The sequence below is a fragment of the Cyanistes caeruleus genome, chromosome 18 (genome assembly GCF_971803275.1).
Source record: "Cyanistes caeruleus chromosome 18, bCyaCae1.hap1.1, whole genome shotgun sequence".
Lineage (NCBI taxonomy): Eukaryota > Metazoa > Chordata > Aves > Passeriformes > Paridae > Cyanistes > Cyanistes caeruleus.
In genome coordinates this window covers 10674523-10692517 of record NC_141718.1, presented here as the reverse complement: position 1 = coordinate 10692517, position 17995 = coordinate 10674523, and the positions used below count along the sequence as shown (strand labels likewise).

Sequence of the window (17995 nt, the reverse complement as noted above, 5' to 3'; positions counted from 1 at the left end):
TCTCACACAGGCTTTACCAACTGCATTCTGCATCAGCAAAGGAATCAATGTTCACCTGCACCAGAAACCAAACCAAACAACCCAAAACTGCATTATAAATGCTTTGGTTTTATGGAGAATCTGAATCTCATCCCCATGCAAGTGGAACTGGAGTGCACAGGCTGTTCAGTTAAGGTAGGAAGCAGTTAATTTTACCTTGCTCCTTTGGAGCAGTGTGTCTCAACCTGCAAGGAATGTCCTAGAACAGTGGAAAGCACAAAGAAATCCATCATAATAAGGTAATAAATTTCCTGGCTCTTGACATGGAAAGCATTTCCAGTTCCTCAAGAACTGTTTGCCTGTCTCCAACTAGTTCCTGGCATTTTGCAGTATTATGGAGGTTTTTGTAACCAGCTCAGGCTTGCTTGCATGGGGTGCAGGAGTGAGTAGAAAGGGTCCAAATTCCTATGAGCACATTTTCCTGGAAATCCTCTCCTCTTTGTTTGCTTAACTTGGACAGCTCTGGCTCCCTAAGATCTCCAGGGAGCTAAACAACCACCTTGCCTCTCTGATCAGAGGAGAATTATGTGACCAAATACAGTACTTGCTGCATCACACCCAGTCAATCTGAAGCCTAAGGAATTTTTTTTTTTTTTTTTTTTTTAAGGGTAGGAGGCAAAAAAGTCCTTTAGAAAACATCTAGAACTAAAATCCAGAACACATGACCCAGTTATAGTATTTAGGAAGCTTATGAGCTCTTGCAAACACTGTGACACACTAGTTCTGTTTGGAGCCATGGACATAACAAAGCTGACATAGGTGGAATGTGAGTGCATGGAATAACACAACAGCAGCAAGAATACAATATTCTCCTGCTCCCATCTGAAATCAAGCATCCATACACAAATAATGAGCCAGGGAACACTGCATGTTTCAGCCAGGGATATGAAAGCCAAAGACATCTAATACCCAATGGTAAAGGGAAGTGGAAGAGACAAAGGCAAGGCTAAGTGGAATTCTTAAGCTGACATACCAGCAAAACTGAAACAGGTGTCACATGAAACTCCATGGGGGCAAACTGAACTCCCAGAGCATGCACCAGAACAGGATAGTCATGGGGTAATTTGAGCAGAAAAGAAATGCCTTTGTGCCAGTAACTGCTGGGACACAGATGACAACAGCATGCGACAGAGCAAAGGTTCCACTTACCTGCACCTGTTATTTCTCTATGAGCAGAGGAGAAGAGAAATATGCTCATTAGTATGGATCAAGCATTGGGTTTGTAGTGCTGGCTCATCACCTCCCATGGAAGCATGAGATGGACATGGTGGCTGGACACCTCAACTTTATACCAGTGTACAGGGAGAAGTCCCAGCCCTTGGTGACTGCACTCTGAGTACTGAGGAGCTCACAAAACCTCAGCAAGGCAGACGAAGTTGCCTCTGATGCTGTCAGGAATGCTGGGATAGGAACTGCTGGAGTACCCTTAGCCAAGATCAGAGAGCTTAAATGCGAGAGAACTGCTATTGACTGAGATTAGAACTGTGAGAGTCATGCAAGACCTGACCACTACTCCCACACTGAAAAGCCATTCAGGCTGTGCCAGGGTTCAGACATGGTTGCTACATCAGCCTAGCAAACCCCTGAACGTGCCACACTAAGGGTGGGTGAGAAATGCTGGGGAGCTGAATGCAGCTCAGCATAAGAAAGATGCTTGTAAGAGGAAGTGTAGCCTGTTCCCTGTTCTCCCCACCTCACCCAGGAGGCTGCTGTGACCGGCACTCTGGAGTACTAAATCTGACTCAGGAGATGAACACGTGTGGCCAAGGCTGACATTCAAAGGGGACAAAGTCAAAACCATCTGCAGTCAGAGACACTCGTGGTCAGGGAATGAAACAGAAATGGAACTCAAAGCAAACCAGGAAAGATCCAATCACTATTGGCAAGGCAAAACCACCGAGACTGTGGTAAGGATGCCAAGACAGACAGAGATTGCAGTACTCAAAGTAATTGATGAATGTTTGAGGACCTCCCTTACCTTGATTGCTTGTCCAAAAAATCCTTTTCCTAGAACTTCACCATGAATCAGGTCACAGGGCCGGAATATTTGCTGGGAGCAGCTGGAAGAGGAGCGCAGGGATTCAGAACGACTGATGTCACGGCTCAGGAGAAGCGGTTCCTTTGGAGAGCTGGGGCCAGGAGACTTAGAAATGCTGTTACTTCGCCTGGAAACAAGGATGACAGGAAGATCAGGGAAGCTGCTGGGTAACCTTTGGTCCAGCATATCCCACCATTCACTGCTAAGGGACCAGTTTCTAATGTGCTCCAGTGCTTTTACTATCTCCAAAGCCAGATGCTCTCCCAGCACTGTGAAAACTCCTTATGAATCCAGAGCAGCTTTCAATTCAGAGCTGCCTAGCAATAGCAATAACAACAACAACCACCTCTCCTGCACTGGCAGTTGAGGTGCAGCTCTGTGAACAGGAGGAGGAAACTGTGAAGACACATCACTTGTTATCTCTAAACAAAGTACTGGTAAAAGACTGAATGAGCAACTGAGTGCTTCACTCTTAGAAAGACTTTCCCAAGTCCCAGGTTTCAGCCAGATTCTCCTTAAGGACACGTTCTTCCCCAGTTATCTAAGGCTGGTAAAAACATGACCTTTACATTTTATGACTATGAAACTTAGTAGCTTCTCTCTGTTAACAGTAGAGCTCCTTATTTTTTACTAAGGAAAGTCTGTCATCCTGAAAGGGAATGGAGAGAGAGTATACATCAACAGCAGAATCCAAAGCTCTCCATGACTTCTCCAGTGGTTTACACCACGGCTCACGTCAGAGACAAGCCGTGTCCCCACAGTCCCTGCGATCACAAGGCCTAAGCTGCCCAGCCAGGGAGCACAGGGCAAAGGAGAGACAGGGCAGGGGCGGTGCTTCCAAGCCTTTACCTGAGGGAGCGTCGTCGGAGTGTTCCTTCCAGGTTCTCCTTGATGTCCAGTGGAGACAGGGAGCGTGGGGACATGGGTGTCTTTATGTGCGTGGGAAGACGCGAGTCCAAGCGAAGCCTGTCCAAGCGCTGCGACACAGGGTCGTGCTCTATCAGCAGCTGAAGGGTCTGGCTTGTCTTGCGAATCAGTTCCTCCACCTGAAATCAAACCAAAGGGCAGGATAGCAGCAGGCAGGAGGAATGCAAACGACAGGAGACAGAGGAGACAAAGGGAATGCCCCTCAGGAATCAGAGGAAAGAGTTCAGTGAGATCATTCCATAGCTGTGGTTTAGTTGTGTGCACCACAACTGTCTACCAGATAAATCAGGCTGGCAACACACAAGTTCCTTATGCTATCCAATACTTCTTTCTGGTCAGCTACAAGTAACCTATATAATAAAGATGTGAACAGGCTGGAGAGGGTCCAGAGTGGGGCCACAAAGATGACTGAAGTGCTGTGAAGCTGCCACGTGAGGAAAGGCTGAGATAAGTGGGTGTGTTCAGCCTTGAGAAGGTTTAGGGGACACCTTATCACCATGTTCCAGTATTTAAAGAGTAGCTACAAAGAACATGGAGACTCCCTTTTTACAAGGAGTTACATGAAAAATACAAGGGGTAACGGGTACAAATTAATCCTGGAAAAATTCCAGGTAGACACAAAGACAGTTTTTTACAAAAAACAATCAGCCCTTGGAATAATCTCCACAGCAAAGTAATGGATTCCCCAACACTGGACACATTTATGTTTCAGCTGGACATAGTGCTCTAGATAGTGCTTTTGCAAAGAAAGATTAGACCAGATGATCCTTGAGGTGCTTTCCAGTCTGGTATTTTATGACTCTATTAAATACTTCTCTTTTTCTGAGTAGTGTTCAAAAACTACACAAGTTTCCACCTTGAACAGTGCTACAAAAAACAGCTTTGCAAAAGCTACATGGACATTTTATCTGAGAGATGCCTTGCACTCCTCGTGTTCTCTTCAGCACACACAGTAAATAAAACCCTTGGGAAGTGAAGGTAATGGTGCCCCCCTTACACACTTGCAGCATCACCTGATATGTGTAGAAAGCATCTACTTGTAAATACAGACAGCAAATAGGTTTTTTGCAATGGGAAATGTCCCTAGGATCAGCTGGGCCCTTGTGTATTAGCAGTACCTCTAAAAGGATCAGAACTGTGTACTTCACCAGCAGTACATGGGAAAGTCTTCACAGCCTCTCTGTCCTCTGTCACAGCCCTAGACTTTTCTTAGTAGCTCCCTTCACATTTGAATGCCACAAAATCAGGTCTGAATCCTAATTGCATTTCCATCTGTTACATTTTCCTCTCCAGCTGGAAGGCAAAGCTTGCCTTCATGTTTATTCCTCCTGTCAGCATGAGTACTAGTGGTGTACACACACTGTGTGTAGGGTGGGAGAACAGTGTCTGGAAAGAGGAGATGTAGGAAGGCAGAGGAGAAGGAGGCTTCAGAACAGAACTCTACCCACCTCCTCCACCTGTAACGTGCGAATAGGAGCTCCATTGATCTCCAGGATACGATCTGCAGGGTGGATGGCGTTTCGGACATCTGGGCTGATGTGCATCCTGTTAACTCTAAATATGGGATTTACAGTCTGTATGTGAAGTCAGTTTAGCCAAAATTATCAAAAATATTCTCCCCTTCATGCTGGCATTTTGAAATCAAACAATGCTAATCTACCAACACAGGGAGCTACCATCAGACCAAGTGCTTAGGTCTGAGCTGGTTTGGAGAGAGCTTTCCATATCACCAGTGGTAAAATTTCAATCCAAATGTTTTGTGTTCACTGAAGGAAACAGCACTGAGAGATACAATTATCAGTTAAGGTTGTCACAAGACTGAAATGAAGACCAAACACAAATTAGCCAACCTACGTCCCTGTAATGCCAAGATTCCCTCAGGACAACAGTGCTGCAGGATTTTTACCAGCTCCCTCTGCACAGACACGTACAGATACGTACAAGATCTGGTCGTACTCATACTCACTCTTTCACCTGGACACCAGTGGCATAGCTGGAGCAGCCGCCTTCGACAGACACAGAGAACCCCCTCTTGCCATCTGTGGCTGCTGGCATGGAGATGAGGGTCAGCGTATAAGGCAGCTGCTCACGCAGAGACTCAGTGGAGTGCTTTTCTATCATCGGTGTCAGCACAATCTGGTTATGGCATTTTCCACTGGAAGAAGTGAAGAAAGTCATTATGGCATCCCTCCCTGCCAAACTCACACGTCTGAGTTCTCTCACTGACCACAAGCCATAGTTTTAATGTTTGCAGCACTCCTTCCTCCCTCCCTCAAAGGCAGCTTCCTGGCATTCCTCAGAGTAGCATTCGGCTGAACCACTCTGAGCCAGCTGAACTCGGCTTACACTCTGCAAAAAGCAGCTCTGTGGCAAAGTGCAGCTCCTCTTACCAGTAGAGAGTGGAATGTTGCACCAGTGCATAAGTGTCTCCATCTTCGATGATCACTTTGCAGCTCATACAAGCAAAGCACTCGGGGTGATACTTGTATTCACCAGCCACCTACAGACAGAAAAGGGAGTAGCTTAGGAGGGCCAAAACCCATCAGCAGATGCAGCTCCTGCTTTCCTCTGCAGTTAATGTGCTCATTCATATCTCTGAGGCAAGTGGCAGTTTTGAACTGGAGAGTTCTATTAGTCCATTCTATCTTTCCTGAGCCGCATCCATGGCACCTTGTTTGCAGAACTCCAAAATAAACACATCAACACTCTAAGCAAATCTCATGTCCCAGGAACCTCTGCTATATTTGGCAGCTGCTCAGCTATCAAAAATAGTCGATAGTCTGCTGCAGACTAGTAAACAAGGTATTAAACCTTCCTGTTCAGTTGCTCTTGGCAAGATAACTAATGTTACGCCTGAATTAATAAAGCTGAAAGGGCTTTTTTTTTGGCAGACAGTGCACAAATTCAGATATTGAACCAGCCAGCTGCCAGAAAAAAAAAAGTGCAAACTGAGACAAAAAATATCTTTAAAGAATATTTTTATTAATTGGTCTGTTCTTCTATTTTCCTTATGAGAATTTCCTTTAGTTACATTATTATGCAAAGACTTTTGCAGGCAATGAGAAATAGTCTGCACATTTCTCAGTATTTCCTTTTGAGTTAGCAATCATATTACTGAGTACCATCCTGGTTTTTATTTAGACTCTAGAAAAATAATGGTTTTGTTTCATACTTGGCAGTTTTAAAGTTTAAATATTTGCAAGGCTTTGGCAGGAGGGGAACATTTAGGTGAGCCCATATTGTGCAGGAAGAGTTCAGTGCACTTGGGGCTAACACTGCTTCAAGACCCCATCAGCTTGAAAAAGCACAGGTGGGACTTGGATGGCAACTTTCCCACAGCTTATCCTGAGCCCAGAGCTTTGACTCCACAGTGCAGTGGAAAATCCCCCCTTGAGACACTGAGGCACTGTGCTCCAGAAACTGAACAGATGTCCCCTGAATCACCTTTCTGCTTCTCAGCTCTGTACTTTTCAGCACTTGATTTGTTGATATGCTTCAGATCCCCTTCCTTTAATAGCTACCCCCATTCAAAATTAATTTTTATCTAGAAGTTGCACAAAGAAGCTTCATTTCTAATCTTTGATTAGAGATTAGAGTAACAAGGAGATTATTCCCCTCAGTTTATTTGGCTATCTGAATACCTAAGATAACACCCAACTAATTTGAGGAGATGGAGGCAGGCACGTCCTGCCTCCAGGCAGGAGTACTTCAAAGTCTTTACCATCACAGGTCCAGTCATCAGCAGAGAGCAGCCATGGCAAGATTCCCCAAACTTCCCCCAGTAGTCTTTGTGACAGTACAGCTTCCCATCCTTCTCATAGTACCAGTTAGTGAGGGGATCCTGGCATTCAGAGCACCTTGAAGGAAACAAAGGAACAAAGTTCCAGTAGGCAACAAGTCACAAATCAACAGTCCTTTCCTGCATGGAGAACACCAGACATTCAGCAGCAGCTCACCACCAGGTAGGTCTGCCAGTTATGGATGTAATAAACCCTTCCACTTCCCAGTGCTCTTTGAACTGAAAATTAGCACCAAACCCAAGGTTTGTAAGGAGAGGTGGATTCAACCAGTATAAAGAAAAAGAAGCTTCCAAGGTTTAAAACAAATCCCACACATTGAAACACATCAGTGGGTTTATAAATTTTGCTTTGTAAATTTTACTCCTCTGCTTTCTCCCTCTTTCTGGATGCAAGTTTCCAGCTGCAAAGCTGCCCAGCACAGTGAAAGCTCTGCTCTGTTTCTGCTTAGTGTTTCTATAGCATCACCCTTATGCCAGAGCACCTGTCTCCTCAAGCCAGTTTAGGAAGTGGGACAGAGAGGCAGGATCCACTTCCCTTTGAAATGCAAAGCCAGGTTTGACCCAACCTGTCTGGAAGGCTTTTCTATTGTTCTGTACCAAGGCCTCTCCCAAAAGGTAAACTGCAATGCTCTGCATTTGAGGGAGTTTTCAAAGCAGTTCATCCCCTGAGATCCAAATACTTACTGCATCCACCAATTAACTGTGATGAAAATCCACCTCTCCCAGCCGATTGCTCTCCCTTCTGCTGATCACAATGCATGAAAAAATAAACAAGCAACCCACCAAAAAAACCCTCAATAAAACGAATTCTTTGATTTCATGAAGAGAATCCCCAAATTCTTCACCTCTCAGCCTCTATTTCTACAAGAAACCATTATTAATTGTCTGTCTACAGCCTTTCAAGAAACAAACCTCCCCCCTCAAAAAAAAAAAAAATCAAGGAAAAAAATGCAGCAATTCTACTGCAGATACCTTTTTAGCAAATCACAAGCAGAACCCAGGCTTGCTGAATACAAAATAAACCTGCCTCAGCAAGATGCACTGGGCAAGGGAGTTTAACTTCAGCAGCATGGAGGTGTGACTTACTGGAGAGATAAGGCACAGACAGGAGTTGCATCAGTAAGGATTATTCCATTAGCCCTGGGCAGCATGTTCTCAGACTTTAAAAGGAAAATAAGTCTGGCACTGGCCATTTCTGAGCACACAATCCAAAGCAGGTTAGTCACCAATAACTGGTTCAAACAAACACCTCGAGGATCAATGCTGTCATCGGTACAATGTCTTCCCAAATGTGAGAAGATTTTCTTCTGTGCCCTACCCCACCACCTGTCTCAGTTTCTGAGGGGAGCCACAGCAGTGGGATGGGGGTTCAGGTGGGTGTCCCTCCCTCAGCACCCAGTGTGCTGGAGTCTGCCAGTGGCACTGGAGGAGCACTTTTCACATGCTCCCAGGGCTAAGATGAGAGCCACAGCTGACTTCACCTCTCACGAGCTTCCTGAAAACTTATTTGTGCCAAAGCCAGTCCTTGTAAACTCCAGCAGCTTGCAATGAGTGTGATGAGACGTGAGGCTGGTCGTGCTCCAAGACAGCACAGAGAGAGTTATTTGCTCCATCTCAAGAGATTGCAAAGCAACAAGGTAAAGCTGCTTGTAAGCAGCTTTAGGGAAAACCTCATGGAGAATTCAGTGCTGTACCCTCCCCTCAGGAAGATTGCTCCTTAAAATGTATTTGGCTTCTACAGTGCTTGTTTTCCCAGCTGAGGAGCATCAAATCCTGTCCCCCCTCCAAGTGATGGGAAAGAACTCCAGCATATGCAACAGGCCCTGCCAATTTTGTGTGAAGCAGAGGTAACAGTAATTTAAGACTGCTGTACATGGTACATACATCACTAGAGCCCCAGCCTGGGGGCACTGTCATGGTTACACCCTGCTCCTGGTATGCAAGAGACCCAGAGGGCATCCCAGTGCATTCTGCCTTAAACCACTGGCCTTTGGCTTCCATTTGCAGTAAATACCCCATGCTGAATGAGCAAATAGGTGAGTGGGAGGGAAAAAAGAGCAAGTGGAGACTAACAGCAAAGATTTCTATCATTTTGTGGCAGGAACATCTGGCTCAGCTTGGGCAAATGGGATCCCTCAGACTTATCCAACTCCTCCATGCATGCCTGTACCAGTGTGTGTGCTCCAGGAGTGATTACATCTTCAAACAGGGAGCTGTGACCAGACCTGCACTTGGGATGCAGACAGCAATGCTGGAGACTGCTTCACCAGGATTTCAGGACTTGACTTTCTATGTTCTCTCCACGGAGGTGGGTCACTTATTTATTTTTAAGCACATCACCTTCCCCTTCTCACTCCTCTTCAGTTTTACCTTCAACCCCTTCCTTTTTCTCCTTAAGTAAATGTAAAATTTCTGCAAAAGCAGTACAAACTGCAATTCTGTTTAGGTGGTCTCCACGGGATCATGTGCATTTGTTTTCCCTTTACCCTTCCTCTAGTACTAAATGGTTTGATTCAACCTTATTGCACTTAGTTAAGTTTGCTTCCATCCGGAAATAAGCACCGGTATCTAATTTGGAACACACCCATAGCAAAATGAAGGTGAGGAGGTGGAGCCAGCAAGCAGTCAGTTCTCTGCTATGTAATTAAACAAATCTGGGCAGGACAAGTTTGCAGCTTAAGGCTCAGAACCCCACCCTGGGCAATGAGGCAACAGGAACAGAGCAAGCAGCCCTGGAGAGCCTGGATGCTGGAATGGGTCTAACTGGCTGCTCCCTTAATCCCTGCCAGGAACAGGACACGGCTGCAGCCCATGCTGCCAAGCAGCACCTTTGTTACTTACCATGCAAGCTGTAACCTTGGAAAGGCTTAGATATGGCAGGTGTGGGAAACTGGCTGACAGCACACAGGTATGGCTTCAATGCCTTCACCAAATGATAAAAGCATCACATGATTATTCCACAAGGGTCTCATTGAAGAGATATGTCAGAATTTTATCCCAGAAGATACAAGAGTTGCCATTTCTTCCTCTCCCTCCTCAGTGGAGCTGTGCCCTTGCACCAAGGTTCACATCAGCTGAGACAGGAATGCAATTACTGCTACAAGTATTAAGGAAGCTAACCTTTGCCAGTCACCACAACCAAAAGAAAGGAGTATGCCATGCTACTCTATCTTTTATAGATTAGAAACCACTAATCTTCTCCTAGATTGTTTGCTATTCTTATTACAGAGTAGCAAACAATGGTAATCAAGTTTCATGGAGGATGGGTAACAGCCATACCTGACGTGTTTCCCCTTGCTGCACAGGCACCATTTTCAGAGCTACAGAACCCTGCTCTGATTATACAGAACAGACATTATAATCCTTCACTTCCCAGCTTTGGCTATACAGAATAAATTAATCTGCCTCCCACAGCCATCCTCCAGGAACTGCTGGCAGCATCTGGGTGCAGAGCTCAGCCCTCGTGCTCTGAAGCACAGCAAGTGCAGATAGAGCTCACAAATCACTGCTCCATGGACTCTTGGTTTTGTGGGGGGTGGTGGGAGGATCAGGTCACAACAGATAACCAGCCTAGTTTCAGCTGAAAAGCAGCACCGGTGCCTGGTGGCATCTCTTTTACAGCTAAATGAAAGCCAATACCTTCACGGAAGCAAAGCCTTCCCTGGCACTGAAGAGACAGATCCCTTCATGAAGGGCTCATTAACAAAATGCCCCCCTCACACACACTGTCAGGCAAGATCAGTTACTGCTGGCCAGGCTCAGGGGAGCCGTGGTTCCAATTCTGCAGGCAGGGCAGGGAGAGGACAGTCCCAGAGCTGCAGAATAAAGCACTGGCCCAGCCTGTAGCTCACCCAGAGGCTTACTCACAGGGCTTAGCAGCAGTGTGTGCACTGGCTACGTAAGAGACACCAGACAAGGAAGAACAGATGTGAGAAACAGACTACTAGAAAGACAGAGTGCCTCAGCTCTGACTATGCAAAGCCATTTCCACACACTCAGGAGAAGGTGTATCCATGGCTTAGCATAATATCCTACACATACTACAAATAATGAGCGTCTGCTCACTTTCCTTCTTCTGAAAGCAGCTGCTGTTTCAGAAAGCTGCCTAAAGAAGCTCAGCAGCCATGCAGTAGTATTTACTCCTATCCCAGACTGTTTTACCAATAGGCTCCTTACTCCCAGACCAGTACAAAAGTGTTTGCAGGACAGGATCAATAATAAGCAAATCCGAGCAGAGGGGATAGGAGGGAGACAATGAAAGTGCAAGCTGTGCCTTTCTTTCCTCATCCATCCACCTAATCAGCACATCAGTGTCAATCAGCAGCCTGGCTGTGTTCAGCCCCGCTGACTTTTCTCACTGTGGAGATGCAATGCAAAGTGTTGTTCTGGAACTATCGCCTTTCTCGATTCTCATTTGTTCAATTGGACCAAAACCGATTAAAAGTTGAATTTACCAAAATACCACAGAAGAATCCTTTCCATGTAAGGGAAGTGTGCTGCCCATCTCTAGTTACCTGCAAAGTGCCTGATTTCTTAAACAGGATTATGTGCTGCCTTGCTGGAGATTACATCACCTTCCTGAACTCCCAGAGCAGCACCTCACCTCACCCAGTCACAAGGAGCTTTGCAAGAGAAGCAGCAGCAGCCACATTAATCTCATTCCTCTGCTGGTGAGCAAAGCACAGGGGCACAGGGTACAGTGCACATGGAGGGCTCTCTGGAAGGGAGCCTGCCTGGCTGTGCACACACTGGAGCCGTTCCCTCGAACCAGGGAGCTGGGAAGGGACTGGCAACAGGAATATTCCCTGTCACCCCCTCAGAGCAATGTGGGATCCCAGTTTGAGGCTGGCTGTTCCTGGCACACGAGCACCTCATTCCTCCAGCCTCACACACTGACTGCCTGGGATGGCATCGCAGGGGGGAACCACATTCCGGAGCCCCAGAGCTAATCCTGTGCAAGACTTACCGAAAGGGATCCTTGGGAGCGAAGTAAGCTGGAGCAGACAAGTAACTTCCCATCTTCAACACTGGATAAACCGGATCAGCCACAAACTTGTCCAACAGCCTCTGAACAGCTCTGTTCTGCCAACATGGCAGCAGCCAGTGCTCATTTACTCTTGCGCTGATTCAGATACTTCACCTCCCTTTGAAGCTGCTCAAGGAATGCCAGGTTTCTCGGCTGCTCATTCCTTTTCAGATTTTTCCTGGCTCCCATCGCTATAACCATCTTTTCCTGCACTCAGCAGCAGCAGCAGCACCTCGGGAAGGCCAGAATCACTGCTAACAGGGCTAGTGGGACATGCTGCTGCAGTAGTTGTGCGAGCTCTGCCGCCTGCTCACCACTGGCAAGTTTTCCCTTCTCTGGTTCCACCCAAGGGTGGGAGGGGAGGAGGAGCCATGGCAGGCGGACAGCGGCGGCTGCAGAGCCTCAGCAGGCTCTGCTCCTTCACAGGGGTGGAGCTCTGACCCAAAGAGGGGCTGTGTATCTAGTGCTGAAAGAGAGCAGCTTTGGCCAAAGAATATAAGCACACACACGTGAAACTTGTCTTTGCAGCAGGCGCGCGTTCTAATGGAGCAAAGAGCCGCCTCTCCAAGTATATCAAATTAACAATATACATTCCTAAACCCTTCACAGCGAGTGGGGTTACCCTGCCTTCACCCTGCACCTACAATCTGTTCACCCTGCTGCAGGAGGTAACTCACAATGTGCTTCATCCAAGAAAAAACTGCTTTCTTTCCAATACTGTTTTGAGAGATCATTACAATCCTTTAACTCAATCCTCATTTCCTGAATGGAAGCTGGGAAATACAAATCAGCATAGAGTACTCTCTCCAGCTCACAGCACATGCAGTTGTATCACTGTGCTTCTCTGAAGCCAAGCATGATCTCTAGTGACCTAATCAGCTAAAGCTGCTTGCAAGACACTCAAAAATGCAACAAGCACATGCTGCTGCACCAAGCCCGCCCATTTTTGTACAGTCAGCAAAGCCTGGCATGCCTGAACACAGCCTGAAAACCATGCTCTGTTCCAGAGGCAAGAGCACTGTAATGTGCTTTTCCTGGAGATGCTCGTCTCAGCTGGCACACTGTCCCAGGGGCTGGAACAAGGCAGTCTTGGCTGCAGATTTGACAGCTGCTGCTTGCTGTTGAAGTATGCAGAAACATAGGCAGCTTTTTGTGCTCTTTTTTTCTCCTTTCTTTAACTTTTTTTTTTTTTTCCATTTAATTTTTAATAAGCAGCCAACTTTCTGAAGGGGAAAAAAAAATAAAAAAAAATCTCCATTTTCCCCATTCAGTGTAGTTGATAAGCTTGGCTGTAAAAGTACAGTGAAGCCTAATGCTGCAGAGCCCAATGTGCTTGTCAGATCCAGCACGGGTCTAATTCCCTCTGACATTTCACACAGCTCTACTGGAAGCAGCAACACGGTGAGTCTGTGTCTAGGAATGCGCTCTGCTCTCCCACATGCTCTGGATGTTGCGTGCAGAAAAGGGGCCAGCGCTCGCAATCCTGCGCTTCCCTGGCTATCAGCACCTCACCTCCGAGCAGCCCCAGCACCTACACACAAAAGCCTTTCCCATCAATCCTGCTGCCATGGGCTCAACGCCCTCCGAGGGGCATTCCATGTGACCTCATAAATCCAACTCTTCAGACAAAACCTTTGAAGATTTGATCCACAGATGTGATAAACAGCCAGCTAGTCTGTGAATGAAGCCAGTAGATAAAGGCGAACATCAAAGTAATAAAAACCACCCAGACAGCTAAGCAACTAGGAAAGGATTTTAAGACTTCCTTAAAGCCAAAGGACACATAGTCAAATTATGACTATTTAAACAGGAAATTTCTTATCAAAATGATTTTACTTCTGCAGCAAGGCCCAGCAGCAGCAGCCAGTAAGTTACTTTGGCTACACAGAAATGTCTTGTTACTTCTTGCTTTTTCTGTTGTCTCTATGACCTATTTGAGAACACAATGTCTCTGATAAAAGGGCTCTGGAAAAGGTGTTAATGTGTTCGTACATTCTAGATCTGAATTCCTGCCAGAATGACTGTACTTCAAAAATGTTGATAACAGGTGTGTGTGGGGAGGGGGGGGGGGACATTTTGTAATTTTACTGATACCATCTCTGGGGGCCAAAATGCATGGGAGTAAATTTCTTTTTCACCAAGTCAGCCATCAGCAACTTCTCTCCTGTAAATGCTGACAGCATTTCCACTACTGATAGTCATCACAGGGGGAGCTTTTTTTCCTCATTATGGTGTAGAACTGCACAGTAACTTTTGCCAGAAAGACTATAGCTAACAACTGAAAAGGAACACATTAAAAACCTTGACAATGACTTACATGATATTTCTCACTGAGTCTCAGCCATTACAGATTTATGCCCACAGAAATGAATCACACAGCTGTTGTGCTATTCCAGTGATGAATACCTGGAGCAGGAGCTGGGCAGCCTCTCTGCACTCTGCCACACATCCCGTGCTGCTCAGTAGTGTATCTGCAGACAGATGTGTTGCTCAGCCCTAAGATACACAAACTCATCCTGGCACAGACTGACACTTCCATATGTGTGGGATTGAGGGAAGAGGAATCTGCTTGATGCCTGAAGAGTTTGCAGCAAGCCTTTCCTTTAGCATGGGCGCAGCTTGGAGGCATTCCAAATACCTCAGTGCAATCCCAACACCTCATTGTATTTCCAAGGCACTTAATGTGTAACACGTGCTTTGCTGCTGTTGAAAGACAAGAGTCAGCTCCTGAAACCAATACAGCCAGCTCCTGAAACCAGCACCGTTTGGATGAACAACATTATGATGCTTCTCAGTACCTCACACCACCAAGTTTTTATTCCCACCACTCTTGCCTGATGGCTGCAGCCCTCCTGAATGCGTGCGGGCTGAGAAGCGAACCAAGGAAATTCAAATCCACTGAAACTTCATGGGTTATACAGGGTTTGGGAAGTGGTGGCTTCTCTGTAAACGCAGCAGATACAACAATAAGACTGGCACTTTCACCACTGCATCCTCACTCCTCCTTAACTCCTCCTTGCTGCTTTGCTCTGTGAAGAGCAGGAGCTCCTCAGGAAAGGATCCTGCCTCACTCCTGTGAGAGCCTATCGAATTCTGGGCTGTGTGAGTAATTCTAATTACCTTGAAATAATAATGCTCGATAACAGTGCCCTAAAGGACAAGCTGCCAATTCAACCAAAAGCAAGTTTGGATTGGAATGCCCCATTCCTCCTTAAATATAAGGGCTGGTCATTGATGCCCTGTATCCGATAGATTCCCCTGAGGAATTCGGCCACCTGCAAAGTGCTTCATTGTTCCTTTGAATGTGTAAACTCTTCAAGGGTCATAGTGATCTGTATGCCAATAGGCAACTATTTCTCCCTGAATCTGATAGTGAGCTCCTGAATTTCAATGCTGAAGATACCACCAAAGGAACATTCCCAGGAGTCTGCAGGATTAGGGAAGAGTTCTCACCTCTGAGGCCCCTATCATTAACTTTCTGTAACTTCGAGAAACTGGAGAAGAAAGGGGAGATTTTTATCTTCCTGCTTCTACCTTAATTCAGCTGCCTTTTATTACTACTGCTCTTTCCCCTGCTCTCAAACTCAGCTGCTGTGTGTATAAACCTGCCTTGTGCTCATAGGTGAAAAAGCTAAAGGAAAATTCAAGGTACCAAACATCCCACAATTTAAATCCCTCCTAATACACACCTCTGCGTACAGCTTTATTTGTGCTTCAAATCCTGTTCAACCGTTTGTCCTTTGGGGAGGGAGCTGCTTTTGGAAAATAAAGGCCTGTGCCAAAGAGATTGAACTGACAGAAGTGATCTAAAGTCAAGGAAATAGTCTGGAGAAAAAGCTAAATCCACTAAATCCAGGCTTGTGCCTTGTACGAGGGACTGATGGGAGACACAATCTGCTTTCTGACAGGGGACGGCTACGTGGATAACAGAAGCAGGGAAAAGGCTTGTTTTCTTGTTTTCCATGAAAATGGCTAGAAGAAATGGATTTAAATTGCAGCACAGGATTTCTGAAGATAGCAGACAGAAGGTTCTAACCCTGAGGATAATGAAGTGCTAGCAGTCAGTCTGGGAGACCAAAATCCTACAGTCACTGGAGATTGTTAGATGACCAATTTCTTGATCATCCCTAAGCCACAAAAATTACTTGCTTTAAATATAAGTTGATAATAGATATACTAAAAACATAAACCAGATTTATAAAAATGCCCTCAGAAATCTGTTTAGTTTATCCTGCACCCCCAGACCAGGTTTAATTATATATAGTCTTCATACAAATTTGCCTGGCTTGCTTTTTCCCTGCCCCCAAATGTAAAAAGAATTGAAGTGATTTACTAAATTTTGCTGAGAAAAAAAATATTTCAGCAGCACACAAAATATGGCATTCAGTACAGAAAAATCACATCTTTGTAAGACAATCAAATCACTAGAGCTGGGAAATTAGTGTTTGTCTTTCTATTCAGTAGGCTGGAGCTTAGGACACCCCCTTGATCCATGGATAGCTAATCCATGTGCTCTCTAATCCAGTGCTCTTCAAAATCCTCGTGATTTTTCAGCCTTTAATTAACTGGTTTGGGTATAAACTAAACGGTATAATTTAAATCTGTGACTGTGAAATCACCAGCAATCCATCACCTTCTGCTACTTTTGAAGATCTGTGAACAATTTTTCTGGCTTTGGCTTTTTGTTGAGATTTCTGCAGCAAGCTAGTGTTGCTTGGCTACTTAAATTAGGTTTATTTTATAGACCACAGTACTAGACATGCTCTGTTATTTCATGGTTAGGAAGGAACTGAGCCTCAGCTGTCTTCCTTCCTAAAAAGTGCTTAACCACCCTGCTACAGTAGGAATTCCTGCCACCATTTCCAATTATTTTCTTCCTATGTATCCATTTCCATCTGGATGTAGTCTACAAGCTTGATCTGAATTTGTGGTTTTCAAATAATCAAAACTGGATTTTTACAAATATCATGTCCTTACGATCAAGCCATACAGCTGTGTCTGGGTCTTCCCATTCCATCCTACTCCAATTCAAATACACAATATCCCTACAGAAAGTGGGGATTGTCTTTAATTTCATTTGTCATTAACTGCAGAAAAACAAAACACAAAACACAAAAAATAAACACTGGTAATAATACTTTATTTAAAAGTATAATTCAAGGCATTACCTTCTATTTTGCAATATGGGATAAAGTTGGGCTGAAAACAATAAAACCAGCAAGCTCTTGGTCAAAAAAACCCCAAAAACTCTTCAAATAATCTCCTGAGGTAAAAGTGATCCAGACCTAGGAAAAAGGCACCTTTTCACTTCTGTCTTTCCCTTTCTTGGTATAATGTTTGAAGTTCTGTGCAATGTAATTTCCAAATCCAGTCAAACTGTGAAAAGCAGTGACCTTTGAAAGTGTGTGCTGTCTCAACAGAATTCAGAGGCACAAAAGCACATTCAGAGTTAATTTACAACAGACACTGTGATAGAAACATCTAAGAAACTTCCTCAGCCAGATCCAACCCATCAGATTCAAGCCTAAGGAACCGGCTGGCCAAAGAACAGTCTAAAATATCCAAGATCTACAAACAGGGATTTGCTCTTCCCTCAAGCCACAGCAGAGAAAATGCAGGTTTTAGAGACAAAAGCTCCTGTACATGCAGTTTGAGGAAGGAGGGAAGTGACAAAAACCTAAATCCTCAGAGACGCTCATGTACGTCAGCTCCTGCCAGCGCCAAGCCTGACCAAGAATAAACAGAGCTAACGAGCCTGGAGCAGCGCCAATCAGCATTAGAGAAATTATGTGCCAGGCCAGGGAGTCAGCTAATCCACAGGAAGACTGTAAAAAACACTCCACAAGAGCTGCCGGAACTCACAGCTACCAGCTGCCAAAGCCTCCTACCCTTAGAGGCATTTTAAAGTTTGGCTTTGGGATATCAGGCACAAGACTGCTGCTCAGCATGGTTTAGGGACAGCAGAAGAAAAGGAGGAACACAGTGCGAACTGGAAATTTGTTTTCATGTACAGTCCTACCCTGGAACTAGGAAAAAGGGGAGGGCAACTTCCTTTCCTGCAGGTTCCAACTGTTCAATGAACACAGCAGCCTCGGAGAGTGCTCGAGCTCACCAAAAGCACAGAGCACAAGAAGTGCATCAGCAAATGCAAGAAGTGACTCCACAG

At 45.4% G+C, this 17995-nt stretch overlaps 1 protein-coding gene across 17 annotated transcripts in view; it reads right to left on the bottom strand.

Moving 5' to 3' along the window:
* Positions 1-17995, bottom strand: part of LIMK2 (LIM domain kinase 2) — a 34652-nt gene that overhangs the window by 10078 nt on the left and 6579 nt on the right. For 15 of the 17 annotated variants that reach the window (XR_015277687.1, XR_015277688.1, XR_015277689.1 and 12 more), the window contains 6 exons: positions 6726-6861; positions 5395-5504; positions 4971-5159; positions 4453-4558; positions 2927-3123; positions 2018-2204 (listed from right to left, as the gene is read on the bottom strand). Coding sequence is in view for 9 of the 17 variants with exons in the window: in XM_086855648.1 (XP_086711774.1) it covers positions 2018-2204; positions 2927-3123; positions 4453-4558; positions 4971-5159; positions 5395-5504; positions 6726-6861 (925 nt within the window). In the remaining 8 variants the exon portion in view is untranslated. Of the gene's footprint in view, positions 1-2017; positions 2205-2926; positions 3124-4452; positions 4559-4970; positions 5160-5394; positions 5505-6725; positions 6862-11769; positions 16947-17995 lie in introns of those variants that run through there. The other 2 variants (XR_015277690.1, XM_086855650.1) reach the window with 1 other exon arrangement.